At 42.0% G+C, this 21,629-nt stretch overlaps 1 protein-coding gene and 1 long non-coding RNA gene across 2 annotated transcripts in view; one reads left to right on the plus strand and one right to left on the minus strand.

The window, feature by feature from the left end:
• Positions 1 to 21,629, minus strand: part of LOC143996370 (uncharacterized) — a 29,570-nt gene that overhangs the window by 7,673 nt on the left and 268 nt on the right. Inside the window, exon 2 of the long non-coding RNA XR_013277541.1 lies at positions 14,053 to 14,105. This is a non-coding gene — a long non-coding RNA (uncharacterized LOC143996370). The remainder of the gene's footprint in view (positions 1 to 14,052; positions 14,106 to 21,629) is intronic.
• GALNT15 (polypeptide N-acetylgalactosaminyltransferase 15) overlaps positions 1 to 21,629 on the plus strand; it is a 48,212-nt gene that overhangs the window by 2,111 nt on the left and 24,472 nt on the right. The window contains exons 2-5 of the mRNA XM_077491376.1: positions 3,633 to 3,799; positions 7,989 to 8,193; positions 13,988 to 14,155; positions 16,568 to 16,685. Of these exons, the coding sequence (XP_077347502.1) occupies positions 3,633 to 3,799; positions 7,989 to 8,193; positions 13,988 to 14,155; positions 16,568 to 16,685 (658 nt within the window). The remainder of the gene's footprint in view (positions 1 to 3,632; positions 3,800 to 7,988; positions 8,194 to 13,987; positions 14,156 to 16,567; positions 16,686 to 21,629) is intronic.

Genomic DNA, 21,629 nt, shown 5'->3' on the forward strand with positions numbered 1-21,629 from the left:
TGACCATCAGTCACCACTCTCTGCTCTGCCCCCTCTGCTCATGAAGCGCTAGGCTGTGGAGGGGGCAGGAGCGGCCGGCTCAGGCTCTCAGCGGCTCGCTGAGAGGCTGAGCCAGAAGCTGTTCCAGGTATGTTGGCAGATGCTGACTTTATTGACACGATCTTGCCCCAGCCTGGGCCGACTCTGTGACGTGAGCCAACAGTGGGCTTCAGCCCGCGGTCTGCTGAAAATGAGTCTCACAGGAGTGCAGAACGAACTGCACTCCTGCGATCCACATGAGCAGTACAGCCAAATGAGCTTTGGCTGTACCTCTCCTTTACCCTAAAGACTGCAATCTATTACACTTTTGTTCTTGGGTTTAGATACACTAGGCTAAATTCACCCTTTGGACCAAATTTTTAGTTACCAGTATGTAATTAAACCTTCAGTATTGTCTTTTTTGCCAGAGAACTTACTGTTTTAATTTCCCTCATTTTCTTTCCCTGCATTTACTTATTTTTTCCCATGTGACCAGCTAGTAAACTTGCTATGATTCAGACATGGGTGGGAGGGGTGAGTGGGGGCTGCGGGTGGTAATGGTGAGTGGCGGCTGTGTGTGGTAATGGTGAATGGGGGCTGTGGCAGTAATCGTGAGTGAGGGCTGTGGGTGGTAATGGTGGGTGGGAGCGGTGGGCAGGAACACTGAGGGGGGGAGTGGTTGGCATAAACAGTGGGTGAGAGTGGTGGGTGGAACTGTGATGAATGTCAGCGCACAATGAAAGCAGAGCTCTTCTGGACAGCACTCAGGCCATCCTGCATTATGCAGTTTCCCCTTTATAGTGGCTTTATTCCAGTTATAAAGCCACTTTCTGTGGGGGGGGGGGGGGGGGTTTGGTTACCGTGGACTCATTCCCAAGCTTTGCCATGCCCCCTTGTCCTAGGATGACTCCCACTGCTATCAATCTATATTACGAGGAGGGAGAGAGGTGTTGCTGATGCTCTCATGCACATCGCTGGATCAAAATCACTTTCAGGTAAGTAGAAGGGTGATCATGAGGGGGATACTGGACACAGAAATGTTTATTACCTTAATGCAGAGAATGCATTAAGGTAAGAATCTTTAAGGCTTTAAAACTACTTTAAGTGATGGATGAAGGCGTCGTCAAACACAGTCATTTTTAGAGATCGGTAAAACCAAGGAGCCGTGTTTTTATACCAACAGACCCAAGACAAAATTTGTTGCTTCAAGTTCCTGACCCTAAAAATAAATGTACCGTGGAGCAGCTGTGCACAGTAACCAATCAGCTTCTAGCTTCAGCTTCTTCAGTTAAGCTTTTAAAATGCAAGCTAAAAGCTGACTGGTTGCCATGCACAACTGATTCAGATTCAGCCTGCTCCAATCTTAGTGAATTCCTCTCAAAATATTAAAGGCCATGTTTACCTTTAAAACATGTTACATGGTACATTCATATTATAGGTGTAACATGTTCCAGCTCGTGCCCTGCTTACCCTCCTCACCCCTTCCCCTGTCACATTTTAAAATCGTTACAACTGTACTGGGCTATGCTGGAAGAAATGTCTGCAGGAGGCTGACATTATCCCTCCAATCCACTGACTGCAGCTACAATGCTTTTTGGGCTCCTGTAGGAAAAAATAAAGAATGCACACTTTTTTTCTGCAAAAATATATGTATTTATAAATGTTTTCCTAAAAGGGGAACTTAGCCTTTAAAACTGACAATGTTATAATCCTAAGATCACCTACTTACAATACATATTATTAAAGAGACTGAAGGAATGTCTTTGCCGCAAATATATCCATTTCTGATGAGTCAACAAAATTTTTATAAAAATTCTCATGAATGTTATTAGAAGATATTATGTCGACCAAGTTGTAATTTTGGTTAAGTTGCCTTTACTAAAGTGCAATATAATTTCAGCCATGACCTAGAAACCATGCCCTTAGAGGCTAAATTAATTATAAAATACATTTTAAAAAATTCAAATTTTTATATCTTCACCTACTATTCTTCAAAAAAGTTATTTTTTGTAAAACACAGTATTGATATGCAGACATAGCACAACTGGATAATTTAGGTAAATAGTCACACAATTTATTGCTTGACAATTCTCAAGTTTAGTAAATTAGTGCAGCAATATGTGACATCTGACAGAATGACACAATGTAAGATCCAAAATATTCATGTATCACTTCTTCAACGTGCATAATAAAATTTAAGAATTTTGTGGAAATTTGTACTGAAAGAGATCATGCTTACTTCTTGATGGTGCTTGGGTGAAGAGTCACTGAATTTAGTCAGATTTAAAAAAAAAGAAGAACAATATAAAAAGAAGCAGGTGTTGGACCGTTTATTAATAGTCAACTTTGGTTTCTAATAGTTTATAGGGGGATTTCAAATTTATTTATTTTTTAAAATTTTTGGGGTTTGTGAAATATGAGAATTGTTTCAATAATAAATGAATGATATGCACCTATTTTTTTTTTTTAAATGTTAGGTATATTATGCTCTATTTACTAAATAAATGCTTTTTGCATGGTTTGTTAGCCTTTCATATGGGTTTTTTTCAGCATATTCTGAAAAAGCACGGTTTATATACATACCATTCCCCGTGGGGAACAAAGAGAGAAAAAAAGCAATCCCGAGAGTTAAAAATAGCAGGTAGTCCTGTCACTATTTTTAGAATACATTTTGTATTTTGAATTATAACTTAATTTGTGTTATAGTTTCATAGTTAGTAAGGTTGAATAAAGACACCAGTCCAACCTGAGTGAGTGTCTACCCCTATCCCTGTACATTGTACACTCACATAGGTCCCTACCCTCAAGGAGCCCACAATCTAAGGTCCCCATTCATATACTAAGGCCAATTTTGGACAGAAGCCAATTAACCTACCTGCATGTCTTTGGAGTGTGGGAGGAAACCGGAGTACCCGGAGGAAACCCACATAGGCACAGGGAGAACATGCAAACTCCAGGCAGGTAGTGTCGTGGTTGGGATTTGAACCAGCAAACCTTTTTATTGCTAGGTGAGAGTGCTAACCACTACATCACTGTGCCGCCCAGCTCAGTTATATTGCTTGTCTGGAGCTCAGTGCTAGCAGTATCCTATACTTCATACTGTTGATATTCCTTCAACTAAATTAGACTAATCTTTTTATTATTACAATTATTACTAATACTTTACAGGCAACCAACATGTTTTACTACTACTTTTGTTGTATTAAAAACATTTCTGTATTTAAAAGGTTAGAACCTCTGTAATTTTTTATTTTATTGTTGTCTATGTTCCTGCCAGAGAGGTCCACTCTATGGAAAATTAGGGAAAATCCAATAATTTGAGTTGCCACCTGAACAGCAATAGAGGAGGAAATCTTCCAATGGGGATGTTGTTTTAGTTACATCTAAGAGGGTTTCCTTTAGTTTGAAGAGATGTTATGTCATTTCCGGTCATGTATACAGGACAGGAAGTGAGGAGGAAAGCTCCCCGGTTAGACAAATAAGGCAGAAAAGCCTCTAATTTACCCAGACTTCCTCTTCCCCCCTGGAAGGGTTTTTGCACTTCTCTTCTCTGTTCAAAATTAATTTGGCATTAGCTATACATTAAGGAAATCTATTTTCTTTGCCACACACAGGTGTCACCAGCAGATTTACAATGAAAATCTCCCTACAACCAGTGTCATTATCTGCTTTCACAATGAAGCCTGGTCTACACTGCTGAGGACAGTACACAGCATTCTAGACAACTCTCCCAGAAGGATGTTGAAGGAAATTATCTTGGTAGATGACCTCAGTTATCAAGGTAACCTCTCATGTAGAAAGACTTAAAAACATTGTAATGCGAGAAATACAGTGCTTGGAGCATTTTTAAAATGTGCTAGTTGCCTGGATGTCTCTGGCCTTAATACTTACAGAATCTCTTACCCCACAGCAGGTATAGAAACAGAAACGGTCTTGGAGATTCACAACTCCTAATCTGCCTAATCAAAATGCAATAAGGCCTAATGTATCAACATAAAATCAAGGCCAGCAGCATTTTTAAAAGGAAAGAGAGGCAGTGGCATCCTCCATATTCCTAGGAAATCAAACCTCAAAGTCTGCACGTAAACCCCATTGCTGGAAATAATATCTAGATGTACTGTCTGTGCAAATTGAAGTGTATGTAAACCTTAAAAATGAACTTCTTGTATTCTCTCAATTTCAGTCTGTAAAAATTTTGCATCGGAAGTGTTTTGTGATATCTGTTTAATAATTTCAAAATACTAGTGGGGCCTGCTAGAAAATCAGAGGTGCCCTGTGGCATAAGCATACTTTAGTATTTCAAGGAGTCTAATCATCTACAAAACAATGTTAAAGGAGTTCTATGGTCACAACATAGACTTTCATATTATAACATCAGCACTGTAGTAAAAATACAAACAATAGTTATTTTTGACAACTGAATATAAGTGTACTTGAAGAATCTCCTTTCATGTTGTGAGTGCTGCCCGCCTACTGGCCTTCTATTTCCACAATGTGTGAATTCCCTGCATGCTTTGGAGCTTCTTCTTTGCTGTTTACCTTCAATTACTAAGGACTACATATCCCATGGCACCTTGCTACCTGCAAGCAGTGGTTCTTGTACTGACTCCACCCCCTGAAACTCTTCCATTGAGCACCTATGGAGTTCAGAAGGCAGGCTCTGTGAAATGCGTGACACAGTAGTGTCTGCTCACAAGGCATATTGACTATGTGTCACAAAAGAAAATAAAGGTGTTGGGATCTTCACAAATTAGTGTAGCACTACCCCCCGTATGAGCCTCTGATCAGGACCCTCAGACCCTCTGACACAGAAGGTTTATTGTACAAGCATGCAAACACTGAAACATTGAAAGTAATCCTTGAAGTGGTAGTAAACTCGACTTCATAAATAAAAATCTCCTAAATGGTGCACAGGAGATATTTCCTGTACCTATAGGTATGCCTTATTATGAGCAGTAGTAAGAATTTATCTGCCAAAGTGCAAGAACATACTGCCAGTGTGCACTAATGGTGCCTATGCTAGGCCCAAACTGACTAGGTACGCGCCATCAGTGTTTGAAATGACCAGGAAGGGAACAAAGGGGATTGGCAGGATGGTTTTATGGGAAGACCAGTCCTTAATGTTTTTCTTCTTTCCTTGGGGCCCTTTAAGAAGCGTTGGTGCACTTAATGATGATCTTATTAAACCTGCATGCAGTAACGTGTGGAAAGGTGCAGTGCAATTTTATCACAGAGTTACATGGATACAGGCCAGGGGTGGTGACAGTTTGGTGTAACTGTGGCCCAGTGTTGATACAGGCATACCCCACTTTTAAGTACACAAGCTGGAAAGTGCGAAATCAGGCTCACTTCTGCATAGAAACCAATGAGCTTCCAGGTTTTATTACCAAAGATTAATTGAACAAGCTGGGGTTAGATGCTCATTGGTTTCTATGCAGAAGTGAGCCTGATTTTGCACTTTCCAGCTTTAGTAAATAAACCTCATTGTGTACTTAAAATTGGGGTATGCCTGTATACTGTAGGTGCATTATGGAGTTTATATAGGTGCACTAGATACCCTGCTCTCTGTGAATAAGTTCTCTCAGTGTCAGTAAAGGGCCAGCAGCCCTCTCATCAATTCCTAAAAAATGGTGGCAGGCACTGATGATGGAAAGGGCCCCCTTCAGTCTCAACCTGGGGCCCCTTTGGTCTTGTCCTGGTATCTCTGTCATCCATCAGCCTTCTGTTGCCAGATGTGTGTTTATGGACTCCCTGGCACCAAGAGAGCAGGCTTTCCTATGGCGGTTCAATACAACATCCTTGTATGCTCCTCCTGCTGCCCAGAGTCTATTTGGGACATGTAGTTCAAAGAGTCCATTGCACTTTATATGGCTGCTGTCTCAGACTACAACTCCCAGGATACCAGACACTCTGCAATAAAGTCTATGGGCTTACTTGGCTTTAGATATCCCCCTGATGGTCATAAGAGGATAGTGCAGCATGAAATTAATATCGGAGTAGAGGGAGAGAGGCAAATAAAGGGCAGTGTCTCCTTCTCCATGATGCTGTAGAACAGCACCTGGCTAAATAAGTTTACAAACTTCAAGATTATTCAGATTAATAGGAGTAAACTAAAAATAATTGAAATACAATGTGGAAAATAATATATGGGCTTTAACATCTGTGTGTACAGGGAATATAAAACAAAGGTATGTTTTTGGAAATACACTCTGATAGACTGCATGTTTTGAAATGAACCCCTGAGAACGGTAATAAAAAGTTGCCATTGCTTACTTGTTCCTGAAGCTCCACACCTTAGGTCTTTATTGCATAGCGGATCACTAAAATTAAGCAAGCACTTGGCCAATAAAGTCTGAAAAGTTTGAACTCCAGCCCCACTTGCTTGTTTAGAGTCACCGACTCACTGGTAGTGAAGATATGATGATGATGGATCCTAAATCTTTCAAAACAAGTCAGCAACAGCATCTTCCATACTTTCACACATGTGGTAACAGAACAGGAAGATCTGAATAGGCCCTAACTCTTTAGTAAGAACGTACAATTTTTTTTTAATTTGACCCATAACCTAACTTCAAAACTGAAATCCAGGAGTTACACAAAAACACCATTGCAGTGGAGCTACCTCACACAACAACGGTTAAATGCTTCTTAAGTTTAGGGGTAGAGGAATGAGCTTTAACACTTAGCCCCGTACACACGGTCGGAGATTCCGAGTTATTCTGACGGATTAATTCCGGAAGAGGTCCGGAAGTGATGTTGCATACACACGGTCAGACTCAGTTGTCGTAAAATCCGATTGTACATAACGTGATGATGTTATTTTGTTACGACGGGACTACGTTCAGGCTAGTAGCCAATAGCTTTGGTCTAGGAATTTGATTGTGAGCATGCGTGGCACTTTGTCCGTCGGAGTAGGCTACACCTGATCGGAGTATGTCCGATCGGAGCATTTTGTCGTTAAATTTTACCGGCAAGTTGGAAAAGTTGGTCCGTTGGATATTCCGACGGAAACAGTCCGATGCAGACCACACACAGTCGGAATATCCGACAAAACGGTCCGATAGGAAACATTCCGTCGGAATCTCCGCCCATGTGTACAAGGGCTTAGTCTATTCCTTGCTTCAGCAGGCTTTGCATGCTCTCCTCTTTTCTCTAACATTACAAGTTGTTGAGGGGCCCTCTCCATCCTCATGTACAACGCAAGGCTAATGGTTCTGCATTGTTCTTGGTGATGTCAGTATGCGGCCACTGGCCAAAACACCTTAGAGTAGATGGCATAGCCTGTGAGAAGCCTGCCAGAGCAAGGAAAAAGGTATTACCACTTATTTCTCTTTCCCTAGACTTAACGGATAATTAACCCTTGAAGTGTGGGATAACACTATAGCAGTGTAATTCTCAGGCCGCGTACACACGCGGGGACTGTTCGCTCAACTTTGTCCATCAAACAGTTTCAGCGGACAGTCCGCTCAAAATTAGCATGGACGGACTTGCCCACACACGACGAACGAACAGTCCGCTGAAACCGTGCGCGATGACGTGAACGGCACGTACGACGGGACTAGAAAACGACGTCCTATACACTGCAATGCAACCTTCGGCGTGTAAATTCTTTCTGAGCATGCGCGAGACTTAGTTTGACGAACAAGCCTACACACGGGCGGACTGTCCGCTCAAACCAAGTTTCAGCGGACAGTTTTTCGGAATTTCCGAAAAACTTTGTTCGTCAGACTGTCCGCTGAAACTGTCCGCTGAAAGCCCACACACGAGCGGACTGTCCACCGAAACACTGTTCAGCGGACAAAGTTGAGCGAACAGTCCCCGCGTGTGTACGCGGCCTTAGAGGTCAGATTCAAATATAGTTCAGCTTTAAGAAAAATTTGAAAATAAACAGGTCTCTACTTACACATAGGGTAAGGTTATACAAACATGCTACCCTGGTCAGTTTTTTCATTCTTGTGTATTATGTCCAGGTCATCTTAAGTCTGCTCTGAGTGAATACATTTCTCGAATTGGTGGAGTGAAGCTCATAAGAAGCAACAAAAGGCTTGGTGTTATAGGGGGTCGTATGCTTGGGGCAGCCAGAGCAACAGGGGAGGTTCTGGTCTTCATGGATCCACATTGTGAATGCCACCCAGGCTGGTTAGAACCGTTGCTGAACAGAATAATGAATAACAGGTAAGATTTTTCTGCATGGAATTGCACTGCTGCCAACCTGCAAAATGTGTGTAATAATGTCAGAAAACACAAGTTAACCATAAAAACCAACCAGATTGTTGCTTTATTTCTGATCTCCAGACAAACAGTAAAATACAAAGTTGAAACACATATGTGGAATTTGTTTTACCTGACGAAGGATTGGCATTTCAGTCCAAACAGTCCTGAACTTTGCACAGCTCTGTCACTGCAGTAAAGTAGAATAGCCCAATCCTGCCTCTTTCATTTTATTGGGCAGTGAAGAAGCAGACATTTGTGCCTCTGTTGGGATCCCCTCTCAATGCCTGCCCAAGTGTTCTAAAAAAGTTTTCCTCTTGACCGTACATGAAATGCTTTCTACTACAAAAACATCTTTTTGAGTCCACACTATTTGAATAATTTCACTTTAACAATTGCTACTAACAAATATTTCCCATGCAAACTTAATTACTATTTAATTGAAACGTATACTGTAAAACAGATGTTAGCAGTAAACTCCAGTTTCTAAATATAGTCGTTCCCATCAAGTACTATGGTTAGGATTCGGGCCTTGGTAAGAATTTGTGGTCTATGTTTTTAATTATTTGTAGGCCCATAAAAAGCCATTTTACAGAATGACCGTAAGTTTGTACAGACAGGTTCTCCTTTCTGATTGTTATTGCTGTATTTGTTTTCCTATGCAGTTGCATGTTTAATGTATCTTATATGTGTTGCTTACCTCTCTGTATCAGCATGTAAGGCAGAGCAGGAAATGGTTGTGCTATATAAATCATCACTAATAAGATAAATGTGACTCACAATGTTAAAATAATCAGACATTCTCAGACAACACCAGATGTTTGTAGCACAAAAAAAAAAAAAAATGTTTAGACTTTCAGACTAACTTCACACTCTTTGCTCCAACATCCAAAATCGTCGAAATACGGCCATAAACAATGATAGGGAAAGTGGAAGTAAATAAGACCTATCCTATGCTGGAGTGAATTGTTGATTAAGTTGCACATTTATATTTTATTTATTTCATTTATTGCATATATATATACTGTATATATATATATATATATATATATATATATATATAGATAGCGCAAACAATTTACACAGCACTTTACATTCACCTCAGTCTCCTACCTTATATGATACATACACATACTAGGGCCAGTTTACATACTAGCATGTTTTTGGAGTGTGGGTGGAAACTTGAGTACCCTAACTATTAAATTGTCACATATTCGAGAGAATTTTGCAATGAAATGATATTTGATACATTTCCATTACCGTTCCTTCTCCATATCTCCGCTGCCTGTAAAACGCCACCACTTCACGGGAGAGATGCTTGTAAACATGTGCAAGTCAAATTAGTTTTTTTAAAGAATTTTGACAAATCCGTTAATTCTAAAAAATCCGAATTAACGAAAACCCGTTTAACAAATTTCTCAGAATATTCGTCAATTAAGATATTTGATTGCTCTTCTGGAGCTGAAGTAATTAAAGCCTGTGGGCACCTTTTAGGCCTTGCATACACTATATGCTTTGCTAAATCTCCTAGACTCCTTCCATCCTGCAGCAGAGTTGTGGCAGAAAAAATGCTTGACGTTTGTAAACTCGTGTAACATGTCAAGCACCTGGACGTTAATTCATTTAACCACTTGCCGCCCGCCCTATTACAAATTGACGGTGGCAAAGTGGTTTCATTATCCTAACCGGACATCATATGACGTGATTAGGATAATGAGCCGCTGCGCGCCCCCGTTGTTGCGGGGTGTCACACCCGGCAACTACGATCTCGGTAAAGAGTCTCCGACGGAGACTCTTTACCATGTGATCAGCTGTGTCCAATCACGGCTGATCACAGTGTAAATGGGAAGAGCCGGTGATCGGCTTTCCCTCACTCGCGTCTGTGAGACGCGAGTAGAGGAGAGCCGATCGGCTGCTCCTCTGACAGGGGGGGTCTGTGCTGATCGATTATCAGCACAGCCCCCCCGAGGATGCCCACACTGGACCACCAGGGACACCACTAGACCACCAGGGAAAAGGTAATAAAAATCCATAATCCTCCCTAGACCACCAGGGTGCCAGTCAGCACAATGGGTGCCAATCAGTGCCCATAATGGATGCCAATCAGTGGCCACAATGGGCATCACTGATTGGCATGCATTATTGTTTGGCACTGATTGGCATCCATTACTATAACACCGATGCCGCCTATGAGTGCCCACCTGTGCCGCCTATGAGTGCCCACCTGTGCCGCCTGAGTGCCCACCTGTGCCGCCTGAGTGCCCACCTGTGCCGCCTATGAGTGCCCACCTGTGCCGCCTATGAGTGCCCACCTGTGCCGCCTATCTATGCCCACCTGTGCCGCCTATCTATGCCCACCTGTGCCGCCTATCCATGCCCACCTGTGCCGCCTATCCATGCCCATCCGTGCCGCCCATCCGTGCCAGCTATCAGTGCCAATTTGTGCCACCTATCAGTGTCCGTCCGTGTCGCCCATCCGTGTCGCCCATCCGTGTCGCCCATCAGTGCCGCCTATCAGTGCCGCCTATCAGTGCCACTTCATTGGTGCCACATTGGTGCCCATCAGTGCCACCTTATCAGTGCCCATCAGTGTAGCCCCATCAGTGCCCATCAGTGAAGGAGAAAACGTACTTATTTACAAAGTTTTGAAACTGAAACAAAAAAAAACATTTTGTTTTTCAAAATTTTCGGTATTTTTTTATTTGTAGCGCAAAAAATAAAAACCGTAGAGGTGATCAAATACCACCAAAAGAAAGCTCTATTTGTGGGAAAAAAATGATAAAAATTTCATTTGGGTACAGTGTAGCATGACCGCGCAATTGTCATTCAAATTGCGACAGCGCTGAAAGCTCAAAATTGGTCTGGGCAGGAAGGTGTTTAAGTGCCCTGTATTGAAGTGGTTAAATGGTTTGAATAATAATTTATTCTTACCATTTAAATAAATGAATGCTCAAGCGTAAAACACGCTTAGTGCTTAGGCACATTTAGATGCGTTTACACATGTTTAGGTGAGTCAAAACTCTGCTGCTCCTGGAAGCACTGGCTGTGGGTTTCTTTCATACCTTTAAACACCCAAGCCTCTAAACTCCTCCAAATCACAGGGTCTACTACACCCCCAAAATTGGACAGTATTTACTCTCAATTGAACTTCCTGGGTACGAGACGTGCTATATCTACTGGTACCTTTATACACATGGTGTGGACCTGTCCTATGATCCGTACTTTTTGGGAATTGGTGGTTGATGTTCTTAATGATACCTTGCCTTGAGACCTGATCCACTCTTTCTTTTACTGGATAAAATGGGGCATATGGAGGCTAATGAACATACTAACTTATTTCTCACCTATGCAACATTTTAAGAAAGACGGGAAATCTTGTTGAGCTGGAAATTGCCCAGGCCTCTGACTGTGTCTGCCTGGAAAAGGGCTATTAACTTGGTTCTGCCTCTTTATAAGGTAAAGCATGAGAGCAGAAACTGTCCTAAAAAATTCTATAAGGTATGGTAGGTTTGGATAGATGCCCACTAAGAGGATGCGCTTGCTTGAGTTTAATTGGATCTCTCTCCTTCCCTCCCCATCCCTTCCTTCCCTAATCACTCGACTCTGCCCTTCTCCTTCACTTTATTCTTCCATCTGATCCGTCACTTGTTCACTATCTAATTAGACACTCAGAGACCTATATATACCTGAAATAGCTGCCTCATCCTGGCCTTGGTCTCAGAGTGCTCTGCCTGGATAACTATTTACCTTTCCACTTCCCATTACATATGTAGAGTACCAACTACTGTTTATGCATAGGATTTCCCATGCACAATCAATTTCCTACCTCAATGCCTTAATCCATTGTAGTATATAGCTAAATCATAATAAACCACTTCTTGGGACATACCTCATATCCACATCCTGGATACATATATTTGAAGAACAAGAGATGGGAGGGTGGTACCCCCTACCCTAAAACAATTAGGACTTTTAAGGATACAAGGTAGTCCTTAAGGTGAGCAGAAAAACTAAATTCAATTGTAAAAAGAATTGCATTTAGTTTTGTGCTCACCTCAGTGACTACCTCATATCCTTAAAAGCCCTAATTGTTTTAGGGTAGGGGTATCCCCCTCCCATCTCTTGTTCTTCTAATATACCATTGCAGTACATAATTATATCTTTATATTGTAATGTATCCCACGTTACCAGGTGCATTGTTCTTCTCTGTTACCCTGTTGACTCTGACCTTGCAAAACAATCATTAAACCTTGTTCTGTTAAAAAATAAAAACTCCTCTAAATGCCTATGTGTGCATGGGCATGTAGGTTAACATACAGGGGCCATTAGAGGCAGGGGAAAAAATGCTCAATGCCCCTAGGAGCATTTGCCCAACGTGTATTAAGCTTTAGGCACAGGCAGTAGAGTGGTAGCACTGGAAATGATTTCAGTGGTCCAGCACTCGCCACTGAAAGAAGGACTGGGAGATTAACTTATGCCAGCCATACGTGCCAGTTGAGCGGGGACTGGACAAATTTCGATCCATGTATGTATCTATTATCTATCTATTATCTATTATTATTATTATATTATCTATTATTATTATTATTACTATTATTATCTATTATCTATCTATTATCTACTATTATCTAGTATCTACTGATCAACTTCTGTACAACCGTGTCAGATTTTTCCTGATCAATTAATTTCACTGATTATAGTTGGCAGCTGATCATTATATTCTGATTGCAGGGAAGGCTCATCACTGTCAGAAAGAAAAAGCATAGTGGGAGAATTCTCCCATCCACTTCGAATATGTGTGAATAGGGAAATTGGATCATTTTTATTTTTTTCAACCCCCTGGTTGAATGAAAGAAAATTATGAATGAATAGACTGTCTTATGCTGCCATGACGGGGGAGTGAAACAGGGGTGGGGTTAACGTTCACGTCATTGACCACCAATGCAGGGTAGGGTGATGGGTTAACTTTCACTTCCATGACCCAATTTGCAAGAGGGGTGATGTGGGATAATTTTCTTTACCACTGACCACCAAGGCAGGAAGGGGCGTGGGGGGATACATTTCACTGCCAGTGATCACCAGTGCAGGGGGTGGTGGGATACAATTTAACCACCAATGTGTAGGGATGTGTGTCAATACTCTTGACACCAGTGCTGGGGGCTTTAATGGCAGCCAATGACACCAAAATTGGCTGTTGTTATTGTGTCCATTGACACCAGTGTTGAGGGTTATTATTGCACTCACTGACACCATTACTGGGTGATATTATTTCGTCAATATGGCCAGGTCCAAAATGTCCTGCAAATGTCCTGCAATTACAGGATTTCCTCAGTTTTCTGCATTGAAAGACACATGACATCAATTAACTTGAAAAATCAAGAATCAAGAAAAATCTAGTAGCAGAAAGCAGTTAAAGAAAGGGCACAGCGCTAGCAGGAGGCGAGTACTGCAGCCAGAGCTGCTGTTTTAAGCACCTCCTGGGGCCCAACTAAAAAAAAAAGTGTCTGGAGTTGGTTTTTATTCCAGCCTTTCAGAGCACAAAAAATGCTAATTAATGCATGTGTTGACACACCCCTAAGATTTCTAAAAGGATATCTATAAATGGAGCTCAGAAGGCTTCCCCTAGTAATATGTAACAATATAAAGTACAAATATAAGCTCTGTAAAAACCTTAGATTTTTTGGTTTATAATAACATATGAAGCTAAAGCATTATATTGCCTCTTTACAAATATAGCATTATTTTTTTCATGTCATAGAAATAGAATAGTTTCGCCCATTCTAGATGTCATTGACTGGAAAATGTACGACTATTATCACTCACCTGACCTGAGACAAGGAGTGTTTGATTGGAAACTTGATTTTCACTGGGCAAATCTGGCAGAGAGTGAAGAGAAGGTACAACAATCTCCCATCATTCCATTCAGGTAATGTTTAATTATTTAGCCAAGATGAACATTATAAAGCTTTACTTTGCTTGGCCTTATTTAAAGTGGATGTAAATATATATATATACCCAGTGAAGTATATAGCCTCAGATGATACACAGGAATGAAACAAATTTCCCTACAACAACATAAGTAGAGGCTTTCAGAACTGTTCCTTGAATAGTTCAGCACTCTGCTAATCTACAGTGCCTTGAAAAAGTATTCATACCCCTTGAAATTTTCCCCATTTTGTCATGTTACATGCAAAAACATAAATGTATTTTATTGGGATTTTATATGATAGGCCAACACAAAGTGGCATATAAGTGGCATATAATTGAGAAGTGGAAGGAAAATTATAAATTGTTTTCCAAATTTTTTCCAAATAAATATCTGAAAAGTGTGGTGTGCATTTGTATTCAGCTGCCTTTTTTTCTGATACCCCTAACTAAAATCTAGTGGAGCCAATTGCCTTCAGAAGTTGCTTAATTCGTAAATAAAGTCCACCTGTGTGTAATTGAATCTGTATAAATACAGCTGTTCTGTGAACCTTAGTGAACAAGCAGCATCATGAAGGCCAAGGAACAAACTAGACAGCTCAGGGATAGTTTTGGAAACGTTTAAAGCAGAGTTAGGTTATAAAAAATATCTCAAGCTTTGAACGGAGCACTGTTCAAACCATCCGAAAATGGAAAGAGTATGGCACAACTGCAAAACCTACTTTTGCAGAATGTTCTGAATCTATCGCCCCCTCTAATGGGTGTAGTGATTTTCTCAATACCCTGTATATCCAAGACTGAAACATGGATCCAATGCCTAGCGACATTGGTAGAGTGATTTTTATCAATGTCATGCAGATGGTCATAAAGATGGTCTCTGAACCGTTGGATGGTCTGTCCAATGTATTTGGATGTTGCATGTGCTGCAAGTGATGTCATAGACTAGGAATTTGGTGTTACAGTTGATGAATGAATGGATTTTAAATGTTTTGCCAGTTGCGATAGAACAGACAGTATTACCCCCTTTGATAAAGGGTAAAAGGGTACATGTTCTGGTACCGCATCCAAAGGTGCCTTTAAACTGCAACCAGTGGGTTCCGGGACTGGTGCTGGTGTATAGACTAGGAGATAGGTATCTTCCTAGTGTAGGGGCCCGGCAAGAAACCTTTTTGATTCCTCCTGTCATGATTCGAGCATATGTGGGATCATTAACTAGTACTGGAATATACCTATTAATGATATTTCTGACCCTATTAAATTCCACACTGTAAGGTGTTGAGAACACAGGGAGGTACTGGCATTCAGAGAGAACTCTTTTCTGTTAACAGTTCTAAGGGGGCCCCTATCTGAGATTAACTGAGACCACGGAGTGTTCTCAGCAATCTTGAAGGCTCTAGAAATCATGGCTTTGGAATAAGCTTGATCCTCAAATCTAGTTGTCATGTCCCCTGCTTCCTTTATAAAATCAAAATCCTTGCTGCAAATACGTCTTAGCCTAAGAAATTGGCTGACCGGGATCTCTCTTATTGTATGTTTTGGGTGACCTGAATCGGCTCTCAATAGAAAATTGCCTGCAGTAGATTTCCAAATTAGAGGTCACCTCACTGTCACTGGCCTGCAACTGAACATCCAGAAACTTGATGGACCTGGGGCATTGATGCCCTGTAAATCGTAGATTCAAATCATTTTCATTTAAATAGTTCAACCAAGTTTCCATGTTGAATTGCTCATCAGTGACAACGAACAACAAGTTGTCTATAAAGCGTCAGTAAAATATGGTATCTTTATGGTGGAGGCTGTTTGATCAAAACATACGATCCCTCTCCCACCATCCCATGTACAGGTTGGCCAATGATGGAGAGAATTTTGGCCCCATCGAGGCGCCACACATTTGGAGATAAAAATCTCCATCAAACATAAAAAAAGTTGTGTGTAAGCAAAAATTCAAGACTCAACAAAATAAACTTCTATGACAAAAGAGAGAACTGGCCTAATCAGTTGAGAAACAAACTAAACCGCTTGTATGCCCAAAGAATGTAGGATGGATGAATAAAGACTGGAGACATCACATGTAACCCAATTATAATTGGGCTACCATGTGAGGTCTTTCAATTTCATCAAAAGGTGTGTAGTGTCTCTGAGAAATCCCAGTAAATCACTAACCAAGGGTTATAATTGATTGTCTACCCATTGGCCCGAGCGTTCGTTCAGTGATCCAATGCCTCAACGATTGGTCTACCAAAGAGGGGATCTAACCTCTTGTAGATCTTTTAATACATATGTAATAATAAGATGACATGATTTATAAACATTTATTACCATTACAGTGACTATTGACCTAATGAATGACTTATGGATTGTGATTTTAAGTGTTTTAATGTACATCGTGTAATAATGTGCGATATTCACCCAGAACTCCTGTAATACCAGGAAGTGTAATAGCTGTCGACCGTCACTACTTCCAGAATATTGGAGCCTTCGATACAGGCATGGAGTACTCAGGAGTCGAAAATATTGAGCTTTCTCTTCGGGTGAGTTAACATATCATGAATCATAGTGAAGAATATAAAAGCAAACTAAAATTAAGGGAGGAAATATTGGAAGGAAAACACGAAAATAACCCATGTGCTAAGATAAGAGATCAATTTTACAGTTGGCTGAGCACTGCCAATATTGACCCACTGGTTTTGTGAAAAGTGACAGCTAATGTCACATGCTACAAAAACACAAATACACTGTAGTGCAATAAAGGGTAGACAAGTACTCACAAACTACATACTGAGTGATAATAAATAAAAAAAAATGGGGAAAACTATCACGTTGGATATCTATACTGATATTGACTGGGTAATGTGTTAGGAATGATGCCACATTGTTTGATGGAATTTAAAATGATCAACGTACAGAGGGCTAAAATTCAAAGACACCCCAAATATCAAAGTGAAAAAATAATGTAGCAGGCTAGTCAATTTTGCTGAAATTTCATTGCGGCAAATCAAAATGGTACTCAGTAGTTTGTATGGCCCCCACCTGCAGGTATGCATGCCTGAGAAAGTTAGTGCATGCTCCTAATGAGACGACAGATGGTGTTCTGGGGTATTTCTTCCCAGATCTGGACCAGGGTATCACTGAGCTCCTGAATAGACAGGCACAACCTGGCGGTGTCGGATGGACTGAAACATAATGTCCCAGAGGTGTTCTACTGGATTTAGCTCAGGCGAGTGTGGGGGCTATCCAATAGTATCAATTCCAGGAACTGGCTGCATACTCTCGCCACATGAGGCCAGGCAATGTGGTGCACCAGGGGGAATACAGGACCCACTGCACCAGCGTAGGGTCTGACAGTGAGTCCAAGGATTTCATCCGATACCTAATGACAGTTGACAGTCAGGGTGCCATTGTCTAGCCTGTAGAGGTCTGGGCGTCCCTCCATTGATAAGCCTCCCCAGACCATCACTGACCAACCACCAAACTGGTCTTGCTGAACGATGTTACAGGCAACATAATGGCTTCTCCAGACTCTTTCACGTCTGTCACATGTGCTCAGGGTGAACCTGCTTTCATCTGTAAAAAGCACAGGGCGCCAGTGGTGGACCTGCCAATTCTGGTATTCAATGGCAAATGGCAATCAAGCTCCACTGTGCCTGGCAGGGAGCACAGGGCCCACTACAGGACGTCGGCCCTCAGGCCTACCTCATGAAGTCTGTTTCTGATTGTTTGGTCAGAGACATTCACACCAGTGGCCTACTGGAGGTAATTTTTTAGGGCTCTGGAAGTGCTCATCCTGTTCCTCTTTGCACAAAGGAGCAGATACCAGTCCTGCTGATGGGTTAAGGGCCTTCTATGGCCCTCTCCAGCTCTACTAGAGTAACTGCCTGTTGCCTGGAATCTCCTCCATGCTCTTGAGACTGTGCTGGGAGACACAGCAAACCTCCTGGCAATGACACGTATTGATATGCCGTCCTGGAGGAGTTGGACTGCCTGTGCAACCTCTATAGGTTCCAGGTATCGCTTCATGCTACCAGTAATTACACTGGACCCTAGCCAAATGCAAAACTAGTGAAAAACAGTCAGAAAAGATGAGATGGGAAAAAAAATGTCAGGTCGTCTCATTGTTGCCCATCTAGTGCACCTGTTGTTAATTTCATTAACACCAAAGCAGCTGAAACTGATTAACAACCTGCTCTGCTCCTTAACTGACAAGATCAATATCCCAGGAGTTTAATTGACTCAATGCCGTACTCTGATCAAAAAGTGTTCCTTTAATTTTTTTGAGCACTGTATATATATTTCCAAGGGTAGCCACTGCACTCTATGCTTGAAGTACAGTAATTGCCCAAGTGCTCACCCACAAAGACATCCATATAAATCCAAAACTGGTTTAGAGTCACTCAAGGGTCTTGCAGAGGAGGAAGATCAAAAAAAGGCCGTGTTTTTATTGTCAACATTTTGATGAAGCTCAGTCTATCTTTCTCAAGACCAGGAGAAAGATGGACTGAGCTGAATCAAAACGTTGACAATAAAAACACTGCTTTTTCTGATCTCCCTCTTCTCAGAGATTAATATTCAGTATATTCACTATATTGTCAACAGTATTGGGACACCTGCCACACACATGAACTTTAATGGCATCCCAGTCTTATGCCCTGTACACACGGCCGGACTTTTCAACGGAAAATGTGCGATTGGATCGTGTTGTTGGAAAATCCGATCGTGTGTGGGCTCCATCAGACGTTTTCTGTCAGGAATTTCCGACACACAAAGTTTGAGAGCTGGATCTAAAATTTTCCGACAACAAAATCCGATTGTTTAAATTCCGATCGTGTGTAGACAATTCCTGACAAAGTGCCACGCAAGCTCAGAATAAATTACAAGATGAAAGTTATTGGCTACTAGCCTCTTTATAGTGTTGTTGTACATGGTTTACGTCACCTCATTCTGAACGATCAGATTTTCCAACAACTTTTTGCGACTGTGTGTATGCAAGACAAGTTTGGGCCAAAATCCGTCTGAAAAAATCAGACAGATTTTTTATCGGGAATGTTCGACCGTGTGTACAGGGCATTAGTCCGTAGGGTTCAATATTGAGTTGGCCCACCTTTTCCAGCTATAACAGTTTGATCATTCTTCCAGAAGTACATTTGTGAGGTCAGGAACTGATGTTGGACAAGAAGGCCTGGCTCGCAGTCTCCGCTCTAATTCATACCAAAGGTGTTCTATCGGGTTTAGGTCAAGACTTCGTGCAGGCCAGTCAAGTTCCTCCACCCCAAACTCGCTCATCCATGTCTTTATGGACCTTGCTTTGCACACTGGTGCGCAGTCATGTTGGAACAGGAAGTGGCCATCCCCAAACTGTTTCCACAAAGTTGGCAGCATGAAATTGTCCAAAATGTCTTGGTATGCTGACACCTATAGAGTTACTAAGTGGCCAAGCCCAACCCCTGAAAAACAACCCCACACCATAACCCTCCTCCACTAAATGATTTGGACCAGTGCACAAAGCAAGGTACATAATGACATGGATGAGTGAGTTTGGAAGTTTGGAGTTAGAACACCTATGGGATGAATTGGAGCGGAGACTGCGAGCCAGGCCTTCTCGTCCAACATCAGTGCCTGACCTCAAAAATGTTCTGGAACAATGGTCAAACATTCCCATAGACACACTCCTAAACCTGGTGGACAGCCTTTCCAGAAGAGTTAAGGCTGTTATAGCTGCAAGGGGTTGGCTAACTCAACATTGAACCCTACAGACTAAGACTGGGATGCCATTAAAGTTCATATGCGTGTAAAGGCAGATGTCCCAATACTTTGACAATATAGTGTATATAAATATATATATATATTTTGTGACGGTATGCGAAGTGAGATAACCAATAATAGGTACATTTCACCTCGCATCGTTCCATTGTAAGGGACTAAACCGGAATCCGGCCCGGTTTTCCAGCCTCTGTGGCAGGCTGGGTTCTGGTCCAGTGGTTCCGGTCCACTGGAATCCACAGTCAGCTGGACCTTAAATATCCAGGAAGAGAGCACAGCAGGGCTCTGGTTTTGAGACTCAGGAAGGAAACTGAGTGAGAGGAGCTCTGGCTGCTGGACTAAAAAAGGTTTGCGTTTCCATATGTTTTGTGGGTGACGTGGATCAGCCCCACACTGTATAGAGAGGAGACTATTTGTTTAGTTAGAGATGGACGGCAAGCATTTAATTTACTGTTTGTTTGTTTTTACTTTGTAAACCTCCTGCAAATAAACCTGGCATCCACTAGATTTTTAAGAAAGAGCCTGTTTGCAGACTGTCATTCAGAAAAGGAGATCCCCACGAGCTAATGCTCCTGGAACTCCAAACATTTTCTTTAGCTTTGCTCTCAATTCAACGCACAAGCTTCCTCCTGTCTCTTCCGCGACACTCTCACGCAGTGCCAACTCGCAGGCTTTTTCCAACTCCGCCCAGAGTTTTCGCGCTAACAGTGGATGTCAATCATTTTTGTTCCCAAAATGGCATAGTCCAAAAATTAAACCCTCTACCCGATAGTAGCCAAGTACACAGTTCTTTTATTGCGAGGGGTAAAGGCAAATCCCAGACTCAGGCCCCCACATGTAGCACTGACTCCCGAAGGAGCAGCTGATTTCATTGGGCTTACCGTTACCTTCTTAACCTCGTGTGTGTCTAGGGGTTTCCCTAGGTAGATGGCCCAAGAACTGTAGAGACTGAGGCCAGATCCACTTAAAGGGATTTTTTATTTGCAAAAATAGTTAACGAACACAGTCTCTCAACAAAGGGTTAGCGGGTTTAGGTAGAAAAGTCCAGGTACTCTTAGTGCTAATTCAATCTTGCAGCCGGTCCGGCGATACCACACGAGACCAGATTCACTTGGGGTCTTTCAACTTGTCCAGGCTCTTGCTGAGAAGCCAACCTTTGTGAGGCCTTCTCCCGAAGAGTCCTCCCCTGGATACCTTCACAGTTACTGGGCCTCTCCACAAACCAAGACGGCACCGGACCACCTTTGAATCCTTCTTTCAGTTTCTTTGCCTTGGGCTAGCCAGCCCCGAGACCTGTAGTCCAGTGTATCTGCACCCCAGGCCATGAGAGTCCTGGGAGCTAGTCAGGAGGACCAGGACCATCAGCCAGAAAGCACTTCTGGACCAGAACCCCGAAGCACGTGACGTCAGCACCTTAAGTACCCTCTCCCAGAATGCGCCACCCACGGTCAACACCATGCAGTCCAGCCAGACTGGTACTGAGGTCAAAATTTCGAGTAATTAAACCCAAAACCAAACTGCGGTTCCAGGAAAAGTTAAATGACAAAACACATAGCACGTGCTCTTCAGGAGCCGGCGCTATATATATATATATATATAACAGGCTATAATACCAGAGTCCAGGAGCAGTTCCAAATAATCAATAAAACAATGAAAAAGATCACAAGCAAATGGATGGGAGTGACATACATCACTTCGGAATCATACGGCACACCAAA

Source organism: Lithobates pipiens, unplaced genomic scaffold (assembly GCF_037356315.1).
Source record: "Lithobates pipiens isolate NorthernLeopardFrog02 unplaced genomic scaffold, aLitPip1_a1.2 Scaffold_19, whole genome shotgun sequence".
Classification (NCBI taxonomy): Eukaryota; Metazoa; Chordata; class Amphibia; order Anura; family Ranidae; genus Lithobates; species Lithobates pipiens.